Source organism: Mus caroli, unplaced genomic scaffold (assembly GCF_978045245.1).
Source record: "Mus caroli unplaced genomic scaffold, Mus_caroli_1 scaffold_2, whole genome shotgun sequence".
In the NCBI taxonomy this organism is placed as follows: Eukaryota; Metazoa; Chordata; class Mammalia; order Rodentia; family Muridae; genus Mus; species Mus caroli.
This window is the reverse complement of record NW_028227257.1, coordinates 61,948,548-61,968,660: the sequence shown is the minus strand read 5'-3', so window position 1 is coordinate 61,968,660 and position 20,113 is coordinate 61,948,548. Positions and strand designations below refer to the sequence as shown.

The window sequence follows — 20,113 nt, the reverse complement described above, 5'->3', positions numbered from 1 at the left end:
TGTGATTTAAGAACTTTACTTTGGCTACAATAGGAAGAGCTGCTTAACGTGAGACAAGGATGAAGACGGCCGAATAGAGAGCCAGTGAAGAGGTGGTAAAAATGGGCTGCAGCTTAGGGGGAAACTGGGGACATGATGACAGTTTGAATGTGAGAACTGGAAAAAAAAAAAGGCAGCACTCAACAAATATCTTCACTGTTTGTTGAGTTCTGCCATGTATCCAGGCAGGGGTCCCTGGAAACAGAACAGGTCTCCAGCTGAAGGAGGGAGGAGATGGTTTCTAAAAGGCCTTTGTGTTACCTTATCTGATCAGAGTGATGAATGAAGGTGAGATGCCTAAGTCAACATTACTAAGTGAACAAGATAGATGCAAACAAGATTGACAGAGACATGTCACCTAACCTAACTTGAGGCATGATAATGCATTTTTTTTTTCTGAATCAAGCTACAGCAGGTAGACAACAAAGCAATAGCAATGTCTGAATAGATAGGTTACTTATATGCATGAAAAAAAATATGGTCAAATAGGGATGGTGGCATGGTCTCATGATCCTAGCGCTGAGAGGATAAAATAGGAAGATTACTATGAATTCAAGGCCAGACCATGCTGCAGAGGGAGACCCTGACTCATATGGACACAAATACATCCCTAAGTATGTAAAGTAGGGTGCAACATTTTACATGAATGCGAACGCTCAAATTTACACTAAATGAACTGGTCGGATAATTCTCTTTGTGGGAGTTGAAAATGCAAGGCAAGAATTTCAGAGAGTCCAGAGAGCATGCATGAGACATTTAATTAATGATTCAAGAGTAACGAATGTGGGAAACAGGTTTTACGTTTTTTTCCTCCCAGTAGTCTCATTCTGGGAAGGTCAGGTAAGATAAACGATTTAACTCATGACTGCACTCTAAAATTTTCCTCTCGCTATCCAGGCAGGGTGAAGGAGTTCCAGCGCCTGTTTCTGCTACATACTTGTTTTGTGAAAACTAATATGTGTTGTCACTTTGACCTGAGAGACTGGCTCTCCAAAGTATGTTGGCAATTCCTGACTCAATTTCTCCCCTCAGGAAGAAGGCAAAGCTTTCCCCTACTCTTGTTCTACTAGAAGTCTTGGGCCCTGGGAAGTTGGAGCAAAACCCCGCCCACTGGCCTTCTCCGGAGTGGGCCAAAGGAGTCAGCCGCGGAGAACCCCGCCTTCAGACCCGCCTCCTGGCCTAGGCTCCGCCCAAGGCCCTCTCACCTGCTCAGAGTCACGCCCCTAGGCCGGTCTTCAGCTCGAGGCTCCGCCCCCAGGTTCGTCTCCCGCTGGAGATCCTGTCTTTAAAGCGCCTCCCCAGAGCAGAGCCACACCCCCTAGGCCTGTCATCAGCTCGAGACCCCTCCCCCAGGCCCGACTCCGACTCGAGGCCCCGCCCCCAGCTCGGTCGAGGCGCGGGCCGGAGCTCCCCTACCCACCCCAGAATCACCGCTACCTCGCCTAGGCCGCTGCGCCTGCCCCGGCCGCCATGGCTGGGGGCCGTGGGGCCTCTGGACGCGGCCGGGCTGAGCCGCAGGAGAGCTATTCGCAGCGACAGGACCACGAGCTGCAGGCCCTGGAGGCCATTTACGGCTCGGACTTCCAGGATCTGCGGCCGGATGCGCGCGGACGGGTAGGAACGTGGTTGGTCTGGCCCGGTGTTCTCCTGTCTAGGAGCCCAGCCAGACGCCTCCAGTCTGGGGCGACCACTTAGATCCTGCAGGCTTTTCATCTTGCAGTTCCACTACCCTCACTTTCTGCCTCTGCACCGCCGCTGGTCTTGAGAAGGCAGCACCTGGGCTGAATTCTCTTTTTCCCCGGTTGGGTTCCTCTCTCTGCTGTGCTTCTTATTCCCACTGACGTCCCCTAACCACCCTTCGTCCTTCCAACCATTCTTCCCCACCCCGACTCGCCCCAGGCCTCGAGGTGGGTTGTGACTGCACATTCATAGTCGCTCATTGCTGCTTTGTGCTGGGAATGCTTAGGGGGCGTGGGTCCAGGTCTTGTGCTCTCAGCAGACTCCCAGGTCACACTGTGTAAATCCCGTTTCCGGTGTGGAAGAACTTTTTGTACCTTCCTCCGAGACTTTTGAGGAATAGGTATAGAACACGTTTATTGTCGCTGTAATGCAGTGTTTACCGAGTTCTATTTAAAACATCACTTTCCTTTTTTGTGTGGAAGTTAGGCTGAGGGCAGTGACAGTCTCTCCCTATCCTGGAATAGTGTATCTGCAGAACTAAAATGTTCCTGAAGTTTGAAAGTACTTCTTTCCTCCATCTGCCTTACTTCTTTAACTCACAGTGTCTGCCTTTTCTCAGTATCTAGTATTTCTTTAGGAAAAGGCTTTACTTAAGCTGTCAGGGCCAAGATTCTCCCACTAAACCAATATACTTTTTAATTTAATGATTTAGACGCTAGGAACACAGTCATGGGTAAAACACGCCCAAAACCCCTGCTGCCGGCAGGAAGCTTACTTTTCTAGGCCTTATTTGTAATTTACATACAGTTTATACATGCTTCTGGTAAATAGTAAGATAACCTACAGGTCATCCGGCAACTTCTCTGTTTCCAGGGAACCAGGAAGTAGGGCCTAAGCCACCAGAATAGTGTTACAGAATGTGCGGGGAACTCAGGTAGACCCAGCTGGCTTTTTGTTTTGTTTTGTTTTAGTTTTATGTTCCCAAGGTGCAGGAAAATGGAAGGAAAACCATCAGCCACTTTTAGGTAATGATACTGATAATCCTAAGAATTTATAGCTGATCCCAGTTAGCCCAGGAATTTACAGCTCACGGTGGCCTTTATAACCAAGAAGACTTAACACAGAGATACCGTAAAAGGCAGGTAGAGTTATTCAGTAGTAGACTCTGGCTCTGGATCACAAGCAATATCACCAACACTTTCTTTCATAGGCCTTTCAGGCAAATAACTGATGCTCAGTCTGATGAGTCAGAGGTTACTCTTTGAACAAGCTCTCATTAGCACCCGCTACTTGCCTTTCTTCAGGGAAAGGTTATTCGGTGCCACTATCCTGAATCTAGAACCCTTGAGGCCTAGTAGTTTTCAGAATTCAGAAGTGTTCTTACACATAATCCGGGGTGTATGTGCCTCCTCCTTCCATGCCTGTGGGGTGTGTTCAAAATGTAAACGCAATGAAATAAATGTATGAATATGCAAATGTCAGCCTGAACACAGTGAGGACCATGACCTCTTCTCATTTCAGGTCAAGTTTACTGCCAGTAAACTCAGATCACTTTTTTTAACTTTTGGGGGATATGTCATGGATTAAATGTCAGCTTTGAAACATTTCATTCATGGATAGTCAAACAGTTCAGAGTGTATATCAAAAATTTACACATTTAAAAGTTTGGGCATCAATCATTTAAGATATAGTTTATAATTCAAGGACATTTAAAAAATAGTACTTATTTATCTTGTCTAGCTTTCCGTATCAGCAGAGGGTCTGCTTCCTCCCTTAGGAGGCATTGCAAACCCTCCCTCCTTCCTTCTGTCTCTGGGTCCACTGGTCGTTTATGAGTGCACTTATCTCTTTAGCCTTTGTCAACATTGCATGCTCTGTCCTTTCATTTTGACAGTAAATGAATGAAACCTGTCCCATCTAATTTGTATTTCATTGGTTAGAAATCATGTTCATGTTTTTTCTTTTCTTTTTCTCTGAACTGTTCCTTTTTTTGTTTGTTTATTTTTTGTTTTTTGTTTTTTGAGACAGGGTTTCTCTGTCCTGGAACTCACTCTGTAGACCAGGCTGGCCTTGAACTCAGAAATCCACCTGCCTCTGCCTCCCAAGTGCTAGGATTAAAGGCGTGCGCCACCACTGCCCATCTCTGAACTGTTCTTAGTCATTGATTTATTTTTCTCTTCTAAGGTCTATTTTCTTACTCAATGGTAAAAATGTAGATATATGTTAGGGAAATTTTATTTGTGGTAACATGAAACAAAAATTTTCTCCTAAATTAATCATAGACATATTTATGTAATTTATGCAGTTAAAAATTTTTAACAGAATCAAAATGAACTACTTGTTTTCTGAACCACATGGGTATTTTATTTCCCTCTTCCCCATCTACAAAGCACTTCCTCATCTGAGGGTGGGTGCTTGCCTAGCACATCCTATGTTTGATTTCTCAGCACTAAGAAACAAAAGTTGGGGGAAAAAAGACCCTCCCCCTGCTCCAGTGTTACCATAAAAAAAATAGAAGGAAGAAAGAAAGAAAAGAAAGAGGATAAGTCGTCAGATGTTTTTGTTTAGTTATTTAAATTATTTAATTATTTCATGACACACACGAGCTCCACCTGCCTCTGACTCCTGAGTGTTGGGACTAAAGGCATGTGCCACCACACCCAGAGACTTCATTTTTTTAAAGCTTCCATCAAATAAATGTAGAAATATCTTTTTCAAGAGGGTCTAGATCATGTTCTCCGGGTGCTGTCCATTCTCACAGTCTGAGAAACAGGTGAAGTTTCCACTTCTGCTGCCAATCTGAAGTGTTGCCTCTATACACACACACACACACACACACACACACACAGAGGTTGCTAACCCTTCCATTCCAGTGCTTGGTATAAAGCTTTCCAAAGTTGATGTTAGCAATTCCCAAATGTATTTGCATCTATTCCTTGCCACTATCTCTTTAATTATCAATGCTGTTATAACATTGTTTTAAACTATTATACATTCTTAACAGTCCTCGGTGTTTAACATTGTTGCCATTCACTGTACTGAATTTTCCTGTTTCAATGTGAATGTTTAAATGGCCTTGCCTGATACCTTCTTCTTTCACTTTCTGCTGCTATAACATGCTACTACAGATTGGAAACTTTATAAACCAAGACCAAAGCACAATTTATTTCTTACAGTCCTAGAGCCTAGAAAGTCTAAAATCAAGGGGCTACACCTTGTGAGGACCTTGCTGATCATAAATAGCAGAAGGCATGGCATACCAAAGGAGGGTATTCCTGTGTGCTTGTGTATCTCTTTGTCATCTTTTTTTTTTTTTTTTTCGAGACAGGGTTTCTCTGTATAGCCCTGGGTGTCCTGGAACTCACTTTGTAGACCAGGATCGATTAGTTTTCTAATACTTTTGAGGGACACATTGAAACTATAGCACCTGGTCCAAATCCTGTTCGAATATTTATTAGAACAAATTCTGAATGTTGTGATGCTTGTTCAAAATGGAGCTGAAGGTCATATTAAATTTTAAAGAATCTAATGTTTGTTGGTTTTTTTAATTTGATGAGCAAATGTTTGAGAAAAGATAAACTTGGTCATTATAAACAAAGTATTCAGTTTTAGAGATGGAGGAAAGAGGGAAATAAATATTTAAGGCATTTCATATAAATCTAGAGGAATGTTATCTAATTCCATTTTCTGAGCACTTGCCATTAGTATCTTTCTGGCTGTTAACTGTCTTCATTTTTTTCCTGATATGATGTGTGTGTGTGTGTGTCTGTCTGTCTGTCTGTCTGTCTGTTTTTACTCACGCACGTGCATGCATGTGTGCATGTGTGCATACTTACAGTGTACCACAATATGTGTTGAGTCCAGAAAAGGATATCAGGTATCTTTCTCTGTTGCTTTCCACTTGTAGTCTTTTGTTTGTTTGTTTGTTTGTTTTGTTTTGTTTTTAATTGAGACATGATCTCTCACTGTACCTTAAGCTCACCATTTGGCTAGGCTGCCTCCACTTACCTCTACCCTCCAAAGCTTGGATTATCAGCACACATAGGCATGTGGATACATATGGGTTTTCCGTGGATCCTGAGAATTCACTCAGGGCCTCGTGATAATACAGGGGGCCCACCCAGCCATTCTTCCAGTCCACTGTCTCCGTTTTTTGGTTCTGTACAGATTTACAAGCAGGCTGCCCAGATTATCTCCCTTCCCCCATGGCTCTATCCTGGTCTCATGTAGGCTGCTTCCATCTGAATGCTATTTCCATTTGGAAGAGAAAAAAAGAAGCTATGCTGATTAAAGTTTACCTTCAAATGCAAGGAGGACAGATAGCAGGAAACTAGGTAACAATTCTAGACAGATACCTCAAACTGGTTAAAGTGTGTGCCTTTTTTCCTTAACAATTATGATAGATACATATGTATACACAGTAACTCCTGACTTGTAAGTGTACTCAGCAATTATTCACACTGGGTTTGATGGATGTTTATATAACAAATTAATTTCCCAAACCTTATCCTCACTTTGGTGCCTGTTTTCTAACCCAGTGAAGTCTAATGATGGGACTGTCACCCCATACCTTTCAGTCTTGGAACCTGAAGATTTTCAGCTTCATGAAGTTAAAATATTCAGCTTTTAAGGATATTGACCCTTCCCTCTAGTATGTGTAACAAGCACAGACATGTACCTAAACCAATTCATATTGCTGATCCCAAGTGTTTAGGAGACAAAGGTGCCTGAGAGAAGCTTTGTTAAGCAGCTTTTTTAAAAAGTAAAAAGATTGGGTCTGGAGAGATGGCTCAATGGTTAAGAGCACTGACTGCTCTTCCAGAGGTCCTGAGTTCAATTCCCAGCAACCACATGATGGCTTATAACCATCTGTAATGGGATCTGATACTCTTCTTCTGGTGGGTCTGAAGACAGCAACAGTGTACTCACATACATAAATAAATACATCTTTTTAAAAAATGAAAGAAGATTTAGCTTGGCACAGTTGTAAAGCTTTTTTTTTTTTTTTTGTCAGTCAACTTTTGCTTTGGGGTCTGTATTGTTAGTCAAGGTTCTCTAGAGTAACAAAATTTATAGAATGATTATCTATCTATCTATCTATCTATCATCTATCTACTGTCCATCTACACACAGAGAAGAGGGGTATTAGAATGACTTAAAAACTGTGATCCAGCTAGTCCCACTATGGCTGCCTATGAATATAAAGTCCCAGAAGCCCGAAGTTGTTCAGTCCACACGGCTGGATGTCTCAGCTGTTCTTCAGTGCATGCTGGAATCCTGAAGAAATAGGCTCTAATGCTAGTGAAGGAATAGACTTGCTAGCAAGGGCTAGAGCAAGCAGGCAAAGAAAAAGAGCAAACTTTCTTCTTCCATGCCCTTTATATAGGCTGCCAGCCAAAGGTGTGGTACAGTTAGAGGTGGATCTTCCCACCTCAAAGATCTGAATGACTTCTCACTTCTAATGGTTTAATTAGAAAAAAATCCCTCATAGGTGTGTCCAGTCATGTAGGCTTTAGTTAATCCCAGATGCTGTCAAGTTGACAACCAAGAATAGCCATCATATAGCCTTTGTCAAGGCCTTTCACTTCATGGTCGTACAGAGGAAGAGAAGGGCTGTATATATATATGAACCCTGGAGAGTGGGAAGGGCTTCTTCTTAGGGTGAACTTTCAGTTGTTGAGGTTTAAGGTTCTAATCTCTGAAAGAACTCTTCTTTGAGTTATTTCATTATTTGAGTTCTACATTATTGTTTTTGTCATTTTTCTTTCAGTAAGTTGGTGGTGGTTAGTATTAAATTAGCTGCACATGGCAGAGAACCTAACAGTGATATTTGTACATAAAAGTCTGGGGCTCAGGAGCTCTTCCTTCTTGCTAAGGATGCTCTGCCCTTGATGTGCCCATTGTGAGATATGTATGTAGCAGAGGGCCTTTCACTTCATGGTCGTACAGAGGAAGAGAAGGGCTGTATATATATATATATATATATGAACCCTGGAGAGTGGGAAGGGCTTCTTCTTAGGGTGAACTTTCAGTTGTTGAGGTTTAAGGTTCTTTGTGTCCTGAACATACCTTACAAAAAAGCCATTTCCTGTCTTCTTGAGTGAAATCTAGGAAATATTCTGGTCTAATCTCTGAAAGAACTCTTCTTTGAGTTATTTCATTATTTGAGTTCTACATTATTGTTTTTGTCATTTTTCTTTCAGTAAGTTGGTGGTGGTTAGTATTAAATTAGCTGCACATGGCAGAGAACCTAACAGTGATATTTGTACATAAAAGTCTGGGGCTCAGGAGCTCTTCCTTCTTGCTAAGGATGCTCTGCCCTTGATGTGCCCTTGTGCTCTAACACCGTTGTCTGAACTCCAGCCTTCATAGCTTTATTCCAACCTGTTTGGAAAAAAAATGTGTAAAGAAACTGCATATGAAGTTGGGCACAATGGTACCAACGCATAATGTCAACCCTCAGAAGGGTGAGACAGAAGGATCTTGAGTTCAGGGCTAGCCTGGGCTATATACCAAATCCCCAAATCAGCAGAAACTGTTGTATCCTTTTCTTTTGTGTTTGTTGTTGTTGTTTGTTTGTTCCATTAACTTATTTATTCACTTAACATCCTGATTGAAGCCCCACCTCACCTCCCAGTAGCCCCCTCACACAGCCCCTCCACCATACCTACCCTTTTCCTCTGAGAAGGGAGAGGTCCCCCTCTGGGTACCAACCTTCCCTGACACATCAAGTCACTGTAGGACTGGGTACATCCTCTCTCACTAAGGCCAGACAAATTTTCTCTTAAGATCATTTTCTCTAAATTTCACATGATCATTCTTTAAAAATAAACAAAACCCCAAAAAAGCCTTGTGGTTCGGGGGACTGAAATGCCATGTGCCAAACAACAGCTCCATCACTAGCCCAGCAAATGACAGATCTCAATTCTCTTAATTTTCCAGAAATTAATTCATTGGCTAAAACTAGCTGCAAAGTAGCCTGGGAGATGTACCCAACTAAACTGTCTGGTTCTATTGTTACAAAGTAAAGGAGAGACTGGATAATGAGGATAACTAGTAGGCTTTTCTGAGAAATACCCCAAAGTCTGTAATCTGTAGGGGAAATACTACAGGAGCCATTAAATTCTGTCAGCCAAAATAAGGGGCTTAAACATAACCAGCCTGTTGCTTCTGTGGCCTGTTCTTCCTTCTTTGGGTAACCCTCGCTTGGAACTCACACTGTGGCAAGTTGTTAGGCTTCATCTCATCTTGGGTCATTCCTAAGTGGCTGTGGTCTGTTCTTACATCTGAACCACCATCACTCGGCTCTTGGGCTCTGGAAGTGGAAACCTTTATGCCAGGTGTCTCCTCACTTCAAGTCATGTTCTATCCTGGTTTCTAAATATTGGTTTTGGTGTTAGCTACCCTGGCTCTTTCATCCCTCGTGGTTCTGTGGTGTTGCTGCACTGTGGAGTTATCTAGACTGTGACCTACCTGGGGCTCTGTGGCTGCTCCATCCAAGGAATATTTACTGGATATGTTTTATTCAGCCCAGAATTCTATAGACCATTACCGTTCCATGATCCCCAGTGGTCCTGGGAGCTGGCTCTCAGAAGCCTCTGCTCTAGTTTTCGAGCAGTCCTTACATGGATTCATTTGTACTTCATTAAGTGCAAGGGTGTCTTAGTGTTGTGTAGTTCTCCAGTGAACTACTGCCTCCTCAAGTTTGCTTCCTGCTTCAGTGACTCCAAGCATTTAGCCATGGCCTGCAAGACCCTTTCCCAAGGAGGTTAGTTACATCCAGATAGACTCATTTTCTGTGTGATAGAGAATGGTCTGAGCAGCTAGAGCCAGGCTCACTCCAGGAGACCTGATGGCCCCAGTGTTCTAGGGAAAGTTCTGAATGTGCAGTGCTCTTCTCCATCTCAGTGGTCTCTACCAGCTTTGCCTTCACTGTCGGCCTGGTTCCAGGGTAGTCATTCTGAGGAACTCCGAAAGGTCAGCATGACTTTTCACAAAGCAGACAAGACAATCCTTGGCTTGGCCATCATCAACAAGAGTGCCCTAGCTGGGATGCTCTGGCCTTGCAGGCATGTGCACTCAAGGGATGTTGTGTGAAGCACCTTCAGCACCACACAGTCCAAAAAACCTAGACAATTCAAGTGAAAGCTCTTTGAAGGTGATTTTATAACTGGAAAGTTCATTTTTTTAAGATGCAGAAAATGCATTCTTAGAATTGTTCATAGTGTAGGATCTACAGTGTTAACTATAAATGATTTTTTTCATGGGTAATCCAGTATAGATGCCAAACCCTTCTCCTTCCTATTCAGTAAGAGGATCAACCACAGGTATGCTGTCTGTATCAGCTAATAAACATTCATTCAGCACTTAGAAGAAAACTGACAAGAAGGAATGTTGATCAGTTTTCAGAGATAACTTAGTCTGTGTGTCATCTTCCTGCTTCAGCATCCCAGAAACTAGGATTAGAGCTGTGAGCCATGGTTCTTGGCTCTCCCTTTGGTATTAAAATACTATATCTGAAGCTGGACGTGGTGACACATGCCTTTAATCCCAGCACTCGGGAGGCAGAGGCAGGCGGATTTCTGAGTTCGAGGCCAGCCTGGTCTACAGAGTGAGTTCCAGGACAGCCAAGGCTACACAGAGAAACCCTGTCTCGAAAAATCAAAAAAAAAAAAAAAAAATACTATATCTGCCCTAGGAAGATAGCTCAGTGGAGAAAGCATTGGGCCTCGAACTTGAGGACCAGAACTTGGACTCCACCAGGCATGGTGGTTGCCTGTGATCCCAATACTTGAGAGACAGAGACAGGGTCCCCGGGGCAAGCTGGCTGGTTAGTCTAGATGGAATTGGCAAGCTTTGGGTTCAAGAAACCCTGCCTCAATAAATCTAGGGTGATCAAGAAAGATACCCTGACATCAACCTCAGGCATCTCTATGAAAATGCACACAATGTGTTTTCACCCCCCCACACACACGCGCACACACATGCACCCATACATACACATGAACCCATACACACACATGCACCCATACACACACATGTACCCATACATACACGTGCACCCATACACACACATGCACCCGCTCATCCTACACATGCTAAAAAAATTCTGTATTGTTCTAAAGTACTATATATTAGAGAAAATAATTTTTAAGATTTATTTATTGTATGTATATGAGTACACTGTAGCTGTCATCAGACACACCAGAAGAGGGCACTGGATTCCATTACAGATGGTTGTGAGCCACCATGTGGTTGCTGGGAATTGAATTCAGGACCTCTGGAAGAACAGTGAGTGCTCTTAACTGCTGAGCCATCTCTCCAGCCTCCAAGAAATAATTTCTTAACAGAATGTTAATTGGTGATTGTAATGTCTTTTCAAAATTTATGTTCAGTGAGATAATAGTCTATAAAGATGTGTCTTGATGTAGAAAGCACAGGTAAAATTTTGACTAGCTTTCTCTTCATGTGTCTATCTCTAAAATGGAGCCAAATAATCTTCTAACTTTGCCAGACTCTTGTCAGAAAATAAATAATAATATAGGTAAAGAGTGATTGATAGGACTTAGAATAAGCAAGGCAGGTAGGAGGAGTAGCCTCAGCTAAAAGATTGGCTGTAAATTGGTAATTGTAGAAACTGTATGGTGGGTACAAGGTTCTATCCTATCATTATCTCTACTTACCTTTGACATTTTCCCTAATTAAACACTTCAAAAAGAAAGTGAGGCTATTTGGGGCTCAGCCAAAGGACCTGCGCTTCCCAGCCCAGGACTGCCTGTAACTACAGCTCCAAGGGGGTCCAACACCTTCCTTTGGCTTCTTTAGTACCTGCCCACAGGTGGCATACATTCACATAAACACACACATAACACAGCTAATTTTTGAAGTAATGATGATAACTCTTTGAACTGTAGCTGTGTAAGAAGCATGGTCACATATCATCAGAAGCATCAGATAGCCACTTTCTCCCTATCAACAAAATAACTCCTGTGCGAATTCTCTTGGCATCTTAAGCCACAATGCTGTCCTGCTGTGGTGGAGAGTGGTTTTGCCCCACCCTCTGGGCTCCTCTAAGGAAACCCCAGCCTCTCCTCCTCACTGTCTCTCCTTTTTGACTCCCTAGATGCTGACCTTCCTTGCCTTGCTGTATCCAGGATCCGCACTACGCCAGCCTGCTCTTCCGGCTGTTCCCACCAGCACCCTCATGGGCTTTAGTATCTTTCCTATCTTTAAAATCAAAACAACAACAACAAAATCTCTCCCTTGAGTTCATATCATCCCCTCTCTCTCAACCACTCCCAGCGCACCCACCTCTGCCGTGTTCCCTGTCCCTATTCACATTCAGCCTTGAAGGAGCTGTCTGGGTTTGCAGTGTCCACTTGCTCACCTAGCTGTCACTCCTCGGCATACTGTCTTGTGTTTGATGCCCATTACACTGAAGGTCAAGATCACTACCTGTGGCCTCCATGGCCCCAGCCATAAAATCTGCTCTCATCCTTCACCACCTGAGGGATCAACTGGCACAAGACCCTTCCTCTCCTTTGTGTCCTTCATTGCCCGATCTCTCTTAGCTTGATCTCAAATCCATTTTCTCTTCCCCCTCCCACATTCCCTCCTTCTGTGGATGTCCAACATTGGCTTAATCGTTATAATGATTTTTTTGTTTATTTGAAATTTACAGTGCTGGGGATATAACCCAGACCCTTATACATGCAAGGCAAACACTCTACCACTGAGCTACACCCCCAGCCCTGTTCATTTTTATTTCTGCCTTCAGTCTTCCCCATTCATTCCTCAACAGCCAGAGTGGTTTTTTTAAAGTGTATGTTGTATCTTATCATTGCCCATCTTTAAATCCTGCCGAGTTTGTTGTCTGGCTGACCTTTCTCAGTACACCTGCTTTCCTTGATCGCCCTTCACACATATGCCCCAGGCCCACTGGCCTCCTTTTGGCCTTTGGGGGCACCCATCTCTGCCCAGGATCAGCTTATCTGCCTAAACATTCCCCAGTGACCACATCTGAGCATGTTCCCTTATACCTCAAACACATTAAATGATCAAAGTGCTCATGTAAGAGTCCTGAGGAGGCAGGAGCTAGCTTCTTGTAAGTACTAACAAAAAATTGCCCATTGAGACAACTGTAAGCTGCTCATAAATATTTTTGATGAGATCAGGCTGGGCCAATTCTGTTCAGATTTCAATATAAATACAGGATGAAAACATTCAATATCTGAAATATGAATTCTAAAGTACTCCCCCAAAGAAAGTTTTAAAAATCTACAACTATTTCAAAATCTAAAACCTCTACAATATGAAACACACCCCAGGCATTTCAGGCAGGTATGGTTGACCTGTGTCCCCTGCTCATGTGGTCTTTTTTACTATACCTGTTCAGGTCACTCAGCCCCGCTTCCTTTGCGGCTCTCCCCGTCCTTTGCCTCTGATCATCTGCCCTCTAGTCTGTATGTGTTTGATGGGGCCAGGTCTGTCTAGATTCACCTTCCGCCTCCAGGCCAGCACCTAGCACATAGTTAACCAGTAACTTCTAAGTAGTGGAAGCCCAGTGGGTGTTTTTCTTCAATCCTTTGATACCTTTGACAGGAAAATGTATTTTTTTCTGACATTTTCACTTTTAAACCATGCTTTTGGAAACATGACAGAATACTTCTGTAAACCATAAGTACTTTCAAAACTTGGGAATAGAACTTTTCAACTAAGGTGATCATTCTCATTCTCATTACGATTGTTTCTCCAGGGGATAGAGAAGGTGGCGCAGTGCTTGTGAGCACCGTCTTCTCTTCCAGAGGCTCGGAGTTTGATTCGCAGCTCACAGCTGTCTGTAACTCCAGTTCCAGGGGATCTGATGCCTTCTTCTGTCTCCACAGGCACCAGGCACACGCATGGTGCACAGAGATAGATGCAAGCAGAACACCCATACACATAAAATGATAATTGATCCTCTGATTGGCTGGGACGGTGTGAAGCAGCTCTAACAGCGTACAGGGACAGGTCGGGAAGAGGAAAACCCTACAAGATGTGTTCCTTTTCTCTTTTAGGTGAGAGAGCCTCCTGAAATCAACTTAGTTCTTTACCCTCAGGGCCTAGCTGGTGAAGAAGTATATGTGCAAGTGGAACTGAGGGTTAAGTGCCCGCCGACATACCCAGATGTGTGAGTACCTGTGTGAGAAGCTTCCGTGTCATTTCGCTTTCTGTTTTGACAGCATAGGAACATTACAGATGGGAGCATTTCCTCTGCCCTTCCTTTGTCTGCCAATGTAACGTTTCATTTCCCATCACCTGTATCTCAGTAACACTACATCAGCCCTAGACTTTTTACAAAGCTGCCTTTAAGTCTGCATATAGCTGTAGAGTGCTCACTACCGATGCTAATATTCACTCATTGACTGGATGCTAGTATTTACTCATTGACCACCTTTTTGCTTTTGCAACTTTCATGCTTATTTAATTCTTTGTAATCTAGAGAGAAGGAAGGTCTATACATATAGGATAAAGATGTGGCGAGCATTTAAAGTGCTTCCTTTATAGCCACTGGAGATGAGATGACCTGACCTGCCCTGCCCGGCCTTTCACTGCCTGGAATAAAGAGAGGAATGGAGCTACTGTTTTTCTCAGTGGAGCAGCATAAGTCTGACGAGGTGGTATAGGGTTGTCCCCTGTGCTCCAGGGCTGTCCCCAGCCCTGCAGACCTTGACCATCCGAGTCCCTCCCCACCAATACCTTGAGTATTCTCCAGTGGGAGAGGAAACCAAAACTACACATAGATGTAAGCACTCAAGAAGCTGACATCACCACTGGGCATGAAGCTAGAACAAAAGCATCCCCATGAGGACTCAGTGGGCTCTGCTGTAAGCATCCCCAGGACCTCCGATTGGCTGGGACAGTGTCTGGCAGTTCTAGCTTAATGTGCAGGGACAGGTGAGGGGTCATGGGGAAGGTGGCAAATGGAAGGAGGTGCTCCTTTCCTCAGTGGGTGGGGCACGAATGGAGGCTGTGGATTTAAGAAATGGTGAAGAAGAATCTCATTGGTTCAGTCTGAGCTTCCTGAAGTCAGTAACTCCCGTGCTTCCAGCAGGCTTGAGAGCGCATGCATAGATGCTTGTGGGAGGTTGACTCATGAGAAATGTAATTAAGTTTATGAAATAAAATTAAGCCAGTGGCTCTCTGGCTTTTGTTTTATGCTTCATGGTGCGGTATACATGGTGTCTTTGCTGACACTACGTTAGTGCAGATGGCTTAGGTCAGGGCTCACTTTATCAAGAATGTTATTGCTTAAATGCCAGGTACAAGCCCCCATGCTCTTGATGTATAAGTTGTGGTTGTAAACGTGAGCATTCTCACAACCTCCTTAGATTAGATAATTTGCTAGAATGACTCACAGAACTCAGAACAAGTAATTTTCTGGTTTGTTGTAAAGGATTTGGTCTAAAATAGCCCAAGAAGGCTGCATAGGCCAGAGCATAGGGAGGGGTATGGATCTGAGTGTCCTCTCCAGGCCACCATCCTCAGCTCTTCCACATGCTTGGCAGTTCACAGTACCCTTGAGCCTTGCTGTTCAGGGGACTGGGCGAGGTTTTGCTCTCTAGGCATGAATGAACAGTAATTAAGTCATTGACCATGGCGATTGAGCTCAGTCTCCAGCACCTCCTTCCTCCTTAGGGGTCAGGGGTATGGTTGGAATATCTCATCCCATGGTCAAGGCTGGAGCTATCCTAGCCACCTTTACCCTCATACTGTGCTGGCACCCAAGCAAGCATTAACCTTTCCTCATAAACACTGCTCTGGCTGAAAGGGTTTGTGATGAAGAACATAATATGCTTTCCTGAGCTCTGCCACCCAGGAAATTCCAAAGGCAGTGGGGCCTTTGAGCCAGAATCTGTGGCCAAAGATCACAGGTAACATATTCTTTATTGTGCCATAGACTCAAGCACTCAAATGTTTGTTCTTGAAAAGTCAACATGAAAAGCCCAGATATGTGCATACTGAAATACTAATTATAGCGTAATTTCTGAAAGCAAATAGACTAGAACCAGGCAGCAGGCCCATGCTATGGTCCCAGAATTAAGTCAGGAAGATTGTGAGCCTGAGACCACAAAGGAGAGCCCTAGAGCACAATTTCTTGCCTTGGAGCTCCTGTTGGGTTAACAGGAGATCTTTGTTAGTTGAGCTGGTCTGTGCATGATGGAAAATTGAGTCACAATCCTGACTTGCCTGTTAAAAGCTTGTTCCTGGGCTGCGATAACCCAGAGTCTGCAGATCTCCATAAATGTCACCTGGGAAACCAAAACTCCCCTGGTCGAAAAGCTACCAACTTCAAAGAACTAGGCAGACAGATTATATGTCCATTTGATACAAACATGGAATGACTTGGGGCTGTAGAGATGGCTCAGTGGTTAAGAGCACTGACTGCACTTCCGAAGGTCTTGAGTTCAAATCCCAGCAACCACATAGTGGCTCACAACCATCTGTAACAAGTCCTAATGCCCTCTTCTGGTGTGTCTGAAGACATCTACAGTGTACTTACATATAATAAGTAAATAAATAAATCTTAAACATAGAACAACATAGAAATGCTTAGAACTTAGAAAGTTTAAAAGTACTCTTATCAACCACACAAAATTATCATGTCAAGGACATAAAGCATTAGTATGATACATGACAAGTTCTGTTAATATTGCTGTATAGATTTTTTTTTTTTGAGACACGGTCTCGTTGTGTAGCCCTGGCTGGCCTGTATTCAATATGCTGACTACCTAGCCTCAAATTCACAGAGATCCACCCACCTCTGCCTGAGACTAAAGGTGTGCATCACCACACCTGGCCAAATAGGAGAGGCTGGAGAACTGTCTGAGTAGTTAAACACACTGGCTGTCCTTCCAGAGGACCCACATTCAAATCCCAGCACCCACATGGTGCTCACAGCTGCCAGCAACTCTAGTCCTAAGGGATCTGACACCCTCTTCTGGCTTTCACAGATACTGTGGCATACAGACATAAACGTCAGCAAAACAACCATGCATACACATAGCATAAGAATAGATCATTTTTTTTAATTATGTAAGTGCTGGAGGGATAAATCAGTGCTTGATGAATAAGCACAAGAACCTGAGTACTTGTTTCCAGCACATACATAAAAAGCTGAACGTGCTGGTGTGCATGGTATTCCCAACACTGGTGTCCCCTGGAAGTGTTGGCCAATGCTGGGACTCACCTGATGAGGGAGTCCCAGGTTCCATCGATAGAGACTGTCTCCAAAATCAAGGGGGACAGCTCCTAGGAAGCAGTACCTGATGTTGACCTCTGTCCTCTACAGGCACAGACGCACATGCACACATTCACCTACACACATTCACCTGCACAAAGACACACACAGAAACAATTGTGTAAGGCTTGATTCTAGGGACTGCTCCAGTCAGTTTAAAATAATGTGATATAGGAGAACGCTTATGCACAGTGGTCCTTGATTCCTCTGTGTGAGAGAATCCTGGGTGTGGTAGGCCATCTGTGGACTCAACACATTGGTATTACTAAGGTTTTTTTAAAAAAATACAGACTTGTATCTCCCAGATTTTATCTGTTCAGGAAGATCCTGACTATAGCATCCTGTTCTACAGGGTGGTAATGGAGCCTTGAGAGAGTGCACACTAGGTGAATACACAGGAAGGCTTCACCAAGGTAAAATGCTAGGAACCCCTTAGAAATGCTTAACAGGAAGTGATGAATCACCTTCTCATCAGGAAAATGACGTAAATTCTGCTTAATCCCAGAGAGCTATTAATGGATGTTTATTGGTTAGGAATAAAGGAAACCCGGAGGCTGACTGTGTAATTTCCTTGAGTTTAAAGTGTTTTCTTAGATGAACTCTGAGGGCTGAAGCAGCATGCAAACCATGGGATAGGCAGGTTTCTATGATGCACTCGACTAGTGTTCAGGAGGCATGCACACGTGAGAGCACACACACACAGCAGAATGGTGTGACAGGTGTGGACCATTGTGAGACTCCAGATGGATCATGATGACTGCACTCATCAGGCATTCTTGGGCTTCCTGCTGAAGCCCAAGAATGTGCAGAGAATTACAGTACAGAGGAGCACATAGCCAAGTCAGCAGTCAGACAAGGAGCAGAAGGAGCAGGACGCATGCTGTCGAGGGCATCGGAGTCAGCAGCAGCAGGGAATGGTGCTGGGACATCTTAACCAGATCGTTAAAAGACTATCAAAGCAGATGAGTTGGGAGCAAGCCTAGTGAGGGGCAATGGGGCTTTGTATATTTGGGCCTTCCCACTTCTCCATTGGGTACAAGGTTCTCCATGCCGAGCACTGTATCAGCTGGAATTGTTGGGCATGTAGTTGAAGGCCTTCTGAGGTTAAAGGGATGCATGGCTGGTCACACGGGGAGTTTCAGCTAGGAGGTCTGGATATTGGATCCTCAGATGCTCAAGCTGGGAGCCTAGCATACCTTAAAACAAGCTGCAGACTTCCTTCTCAAGTAACTTCTTTCTGTGTGTGTCTGTTTTTTCAGAGTTCCCGAAATAGAGTTAAAAAATACTAAAGGCCTGTCGAATGAAAGTGTTAATTTGTTAAAATCACACCTGGAAGAACTGGCCAAAAAGCAGTGTGGAGAGGTAAGGGTGGCCAAGCTGGAGCTTTGGAAACAAAACAGAAAGATCCCACTCACCTCTGCGCAGCCTGCCCCAGTAGTAACACTTACAACACTGAGTACATGATCACAGCCTCCATCCTGACAGTGATGCTTGGGGTCAAGGTGGCGGCTAACTCCATCTCCATAAAGATCCTGCGCTATGTTCTTCTTGGCCTCTTTCCAGTTCCCCCACTCTCTCCTTCATACCTGGCAACCACTAGTCCATCCTCCATTTCTATAATCTCATTTGAAGATCTTTCATACGGTATATAACCTTAGGAGAGGTTGGTAATTTTTTCAGGTTCTCTGAAGAGTTTCCCAAGTGGTTAAATGTAACAATAATTGTTACATTTCATAGCTGAATAGTATTCCACCTTGATGTTCCTTTAGCCATTTACAAGATGAAATACATTGAGTTTTCTAGTTTTTAGTTATAAATAAAGTTGCTCTAAATACTCCCACACATGTTCTTCAAGCTAGAGTGATAAACCTGTCCTAAGTAAAAGGGGTGTACTCATCCTACAGAGTAGCACAGCCTAGTCACACGGCTGCTTCCCTTTGTGATCGATCGCGCACCAGCCAGGGAGCTACAGAGTCTGCTCCACCCAGTATCTCAGCTGTCAGCCGCAGGGAGTCAGGCCAAGAGGTCAAAGTGCAATGTAGTGTTGTCCAGCCTTACATAGGAAGGGGATTCCGACATTCACCACAACGTAGTGCAACCTTAAAGAAGCTGGAATAAGTGAAATGAGCTGGCTGTAGTAAGACAGGTACTCCGTGACTATTCCAGAGAGTCAAACTCACAGGACAGAGAGGAGAATGGTAGCTGCTGGGGCTGGGAGAGCAAGGAATGGCAAATTCATTCAGTGGGAGTGGTTTCAAGTTGGAAAGTCTTGGAAGTGGGTGGCAGCGATGCCTGTCAGTCACGGTTGCCCGGCAGTATTTCTGCATGTCTCAGTAGTGGACAGAGTGCTGCAGGAGTCTGCCCCAAAAACTGGAGGAAAAAAAGCTTAGGGGAGCCATCCTCATGGGATGAGGTTGGAGGGGCATAAAGTGTGGGACTGGGCTGTGCAGATCCAGCATGTTTTCATAGCTCTGAAGTCCTGGCAGTTGAAAATACAATTCTAAAGAATTCATTTATGTTTTCAAGTAAAATGGAGTGTAATGAAACGTTAGCACAAGCTTAGGGACTGGCTGTGGTAGGGTCTTCCCTGAAGGCTGCCTGTTAAAGTAACAAGGCTTCATTCTTTACAAGGAGGAGCACCAAAAGCAATGATTAGGAACATTCACCTTTGCCCCAGTGATGTTTTGGAGGATGTGGGGTGCTGGGGGACAGAGTCCCACTAGATGGCTCTGGTGGCCCAAATCAGAGGTGTGTGCCCACATGCTCAACACTCCTCTGAGTGACTTTTGATCTTCATTAGTAGATCTTGGTTGGTTGGTTGGTTGGTTTTTTGTTTGTTTGTTTTTGTTTTGTTTTGTTTTTTTGAAACAGAGTCTCACTATGTAGCCCTGGAGCTCACATAGAAACCAGGCTGGCCTCACAGACATCTGCCTGTCTCTGCCTCCTGAGTACTGGGATTAGTCAGGGAGTGCACTACACACCTGGCTGTGTATTAGCACGTCTTTATTAGTCGTGGAAAGTGATCTAAAGTGTACCAAAGATTCTTTTTTTTTTTTTAACTGATAAAATCAAACTCCTGCGTTCCTCCCTGAGTCAGTCAGAAGGTATTTACTG

At 43.9% G+C, this 20,113-nt stretch overlaps 1 protein-coding gene across 3 annotated transcripts in view; it reads left to right on the top strand.

Annotated features, from left to right (window-relative positions):
- The first annotated feature begins 1,418 nt into the window (after nt 1-1,418).
- Eif2ak4 (eukaryotic translation initiation factor 2 alpha kinase 4) overlaps nt 1,419-20,113 on the top strand; it is a 94,970-nt gene continuing 76,275 nt past the window's right edge. Inside the window, exons 1-3 of one of the 3 annotated variants that reach the window (XM_021183477.3) lie at nt 1,419-1,653; nt 13,776-13,888; nt 18,259-18,361. In XM_021183477.3, the coding sequence (XP_021039136.1) occupies nt 1,510-1,653; nt 13,776-13,888; nt 18,259-18,361 (360 nt within the window). In that variant the 5' untranslated portion in view covers nt 1,419-1,509. Of the gene's footprint in view, nt 1,654-13,774; nt 13,889-18,258; nt 18,362-19,028; nt 19,146-20,113 lie in introns of those variants that run through there. The other 2 variants (XM_029471630.2, XM_029471631.2) reach the window with 2 other exon arrangements.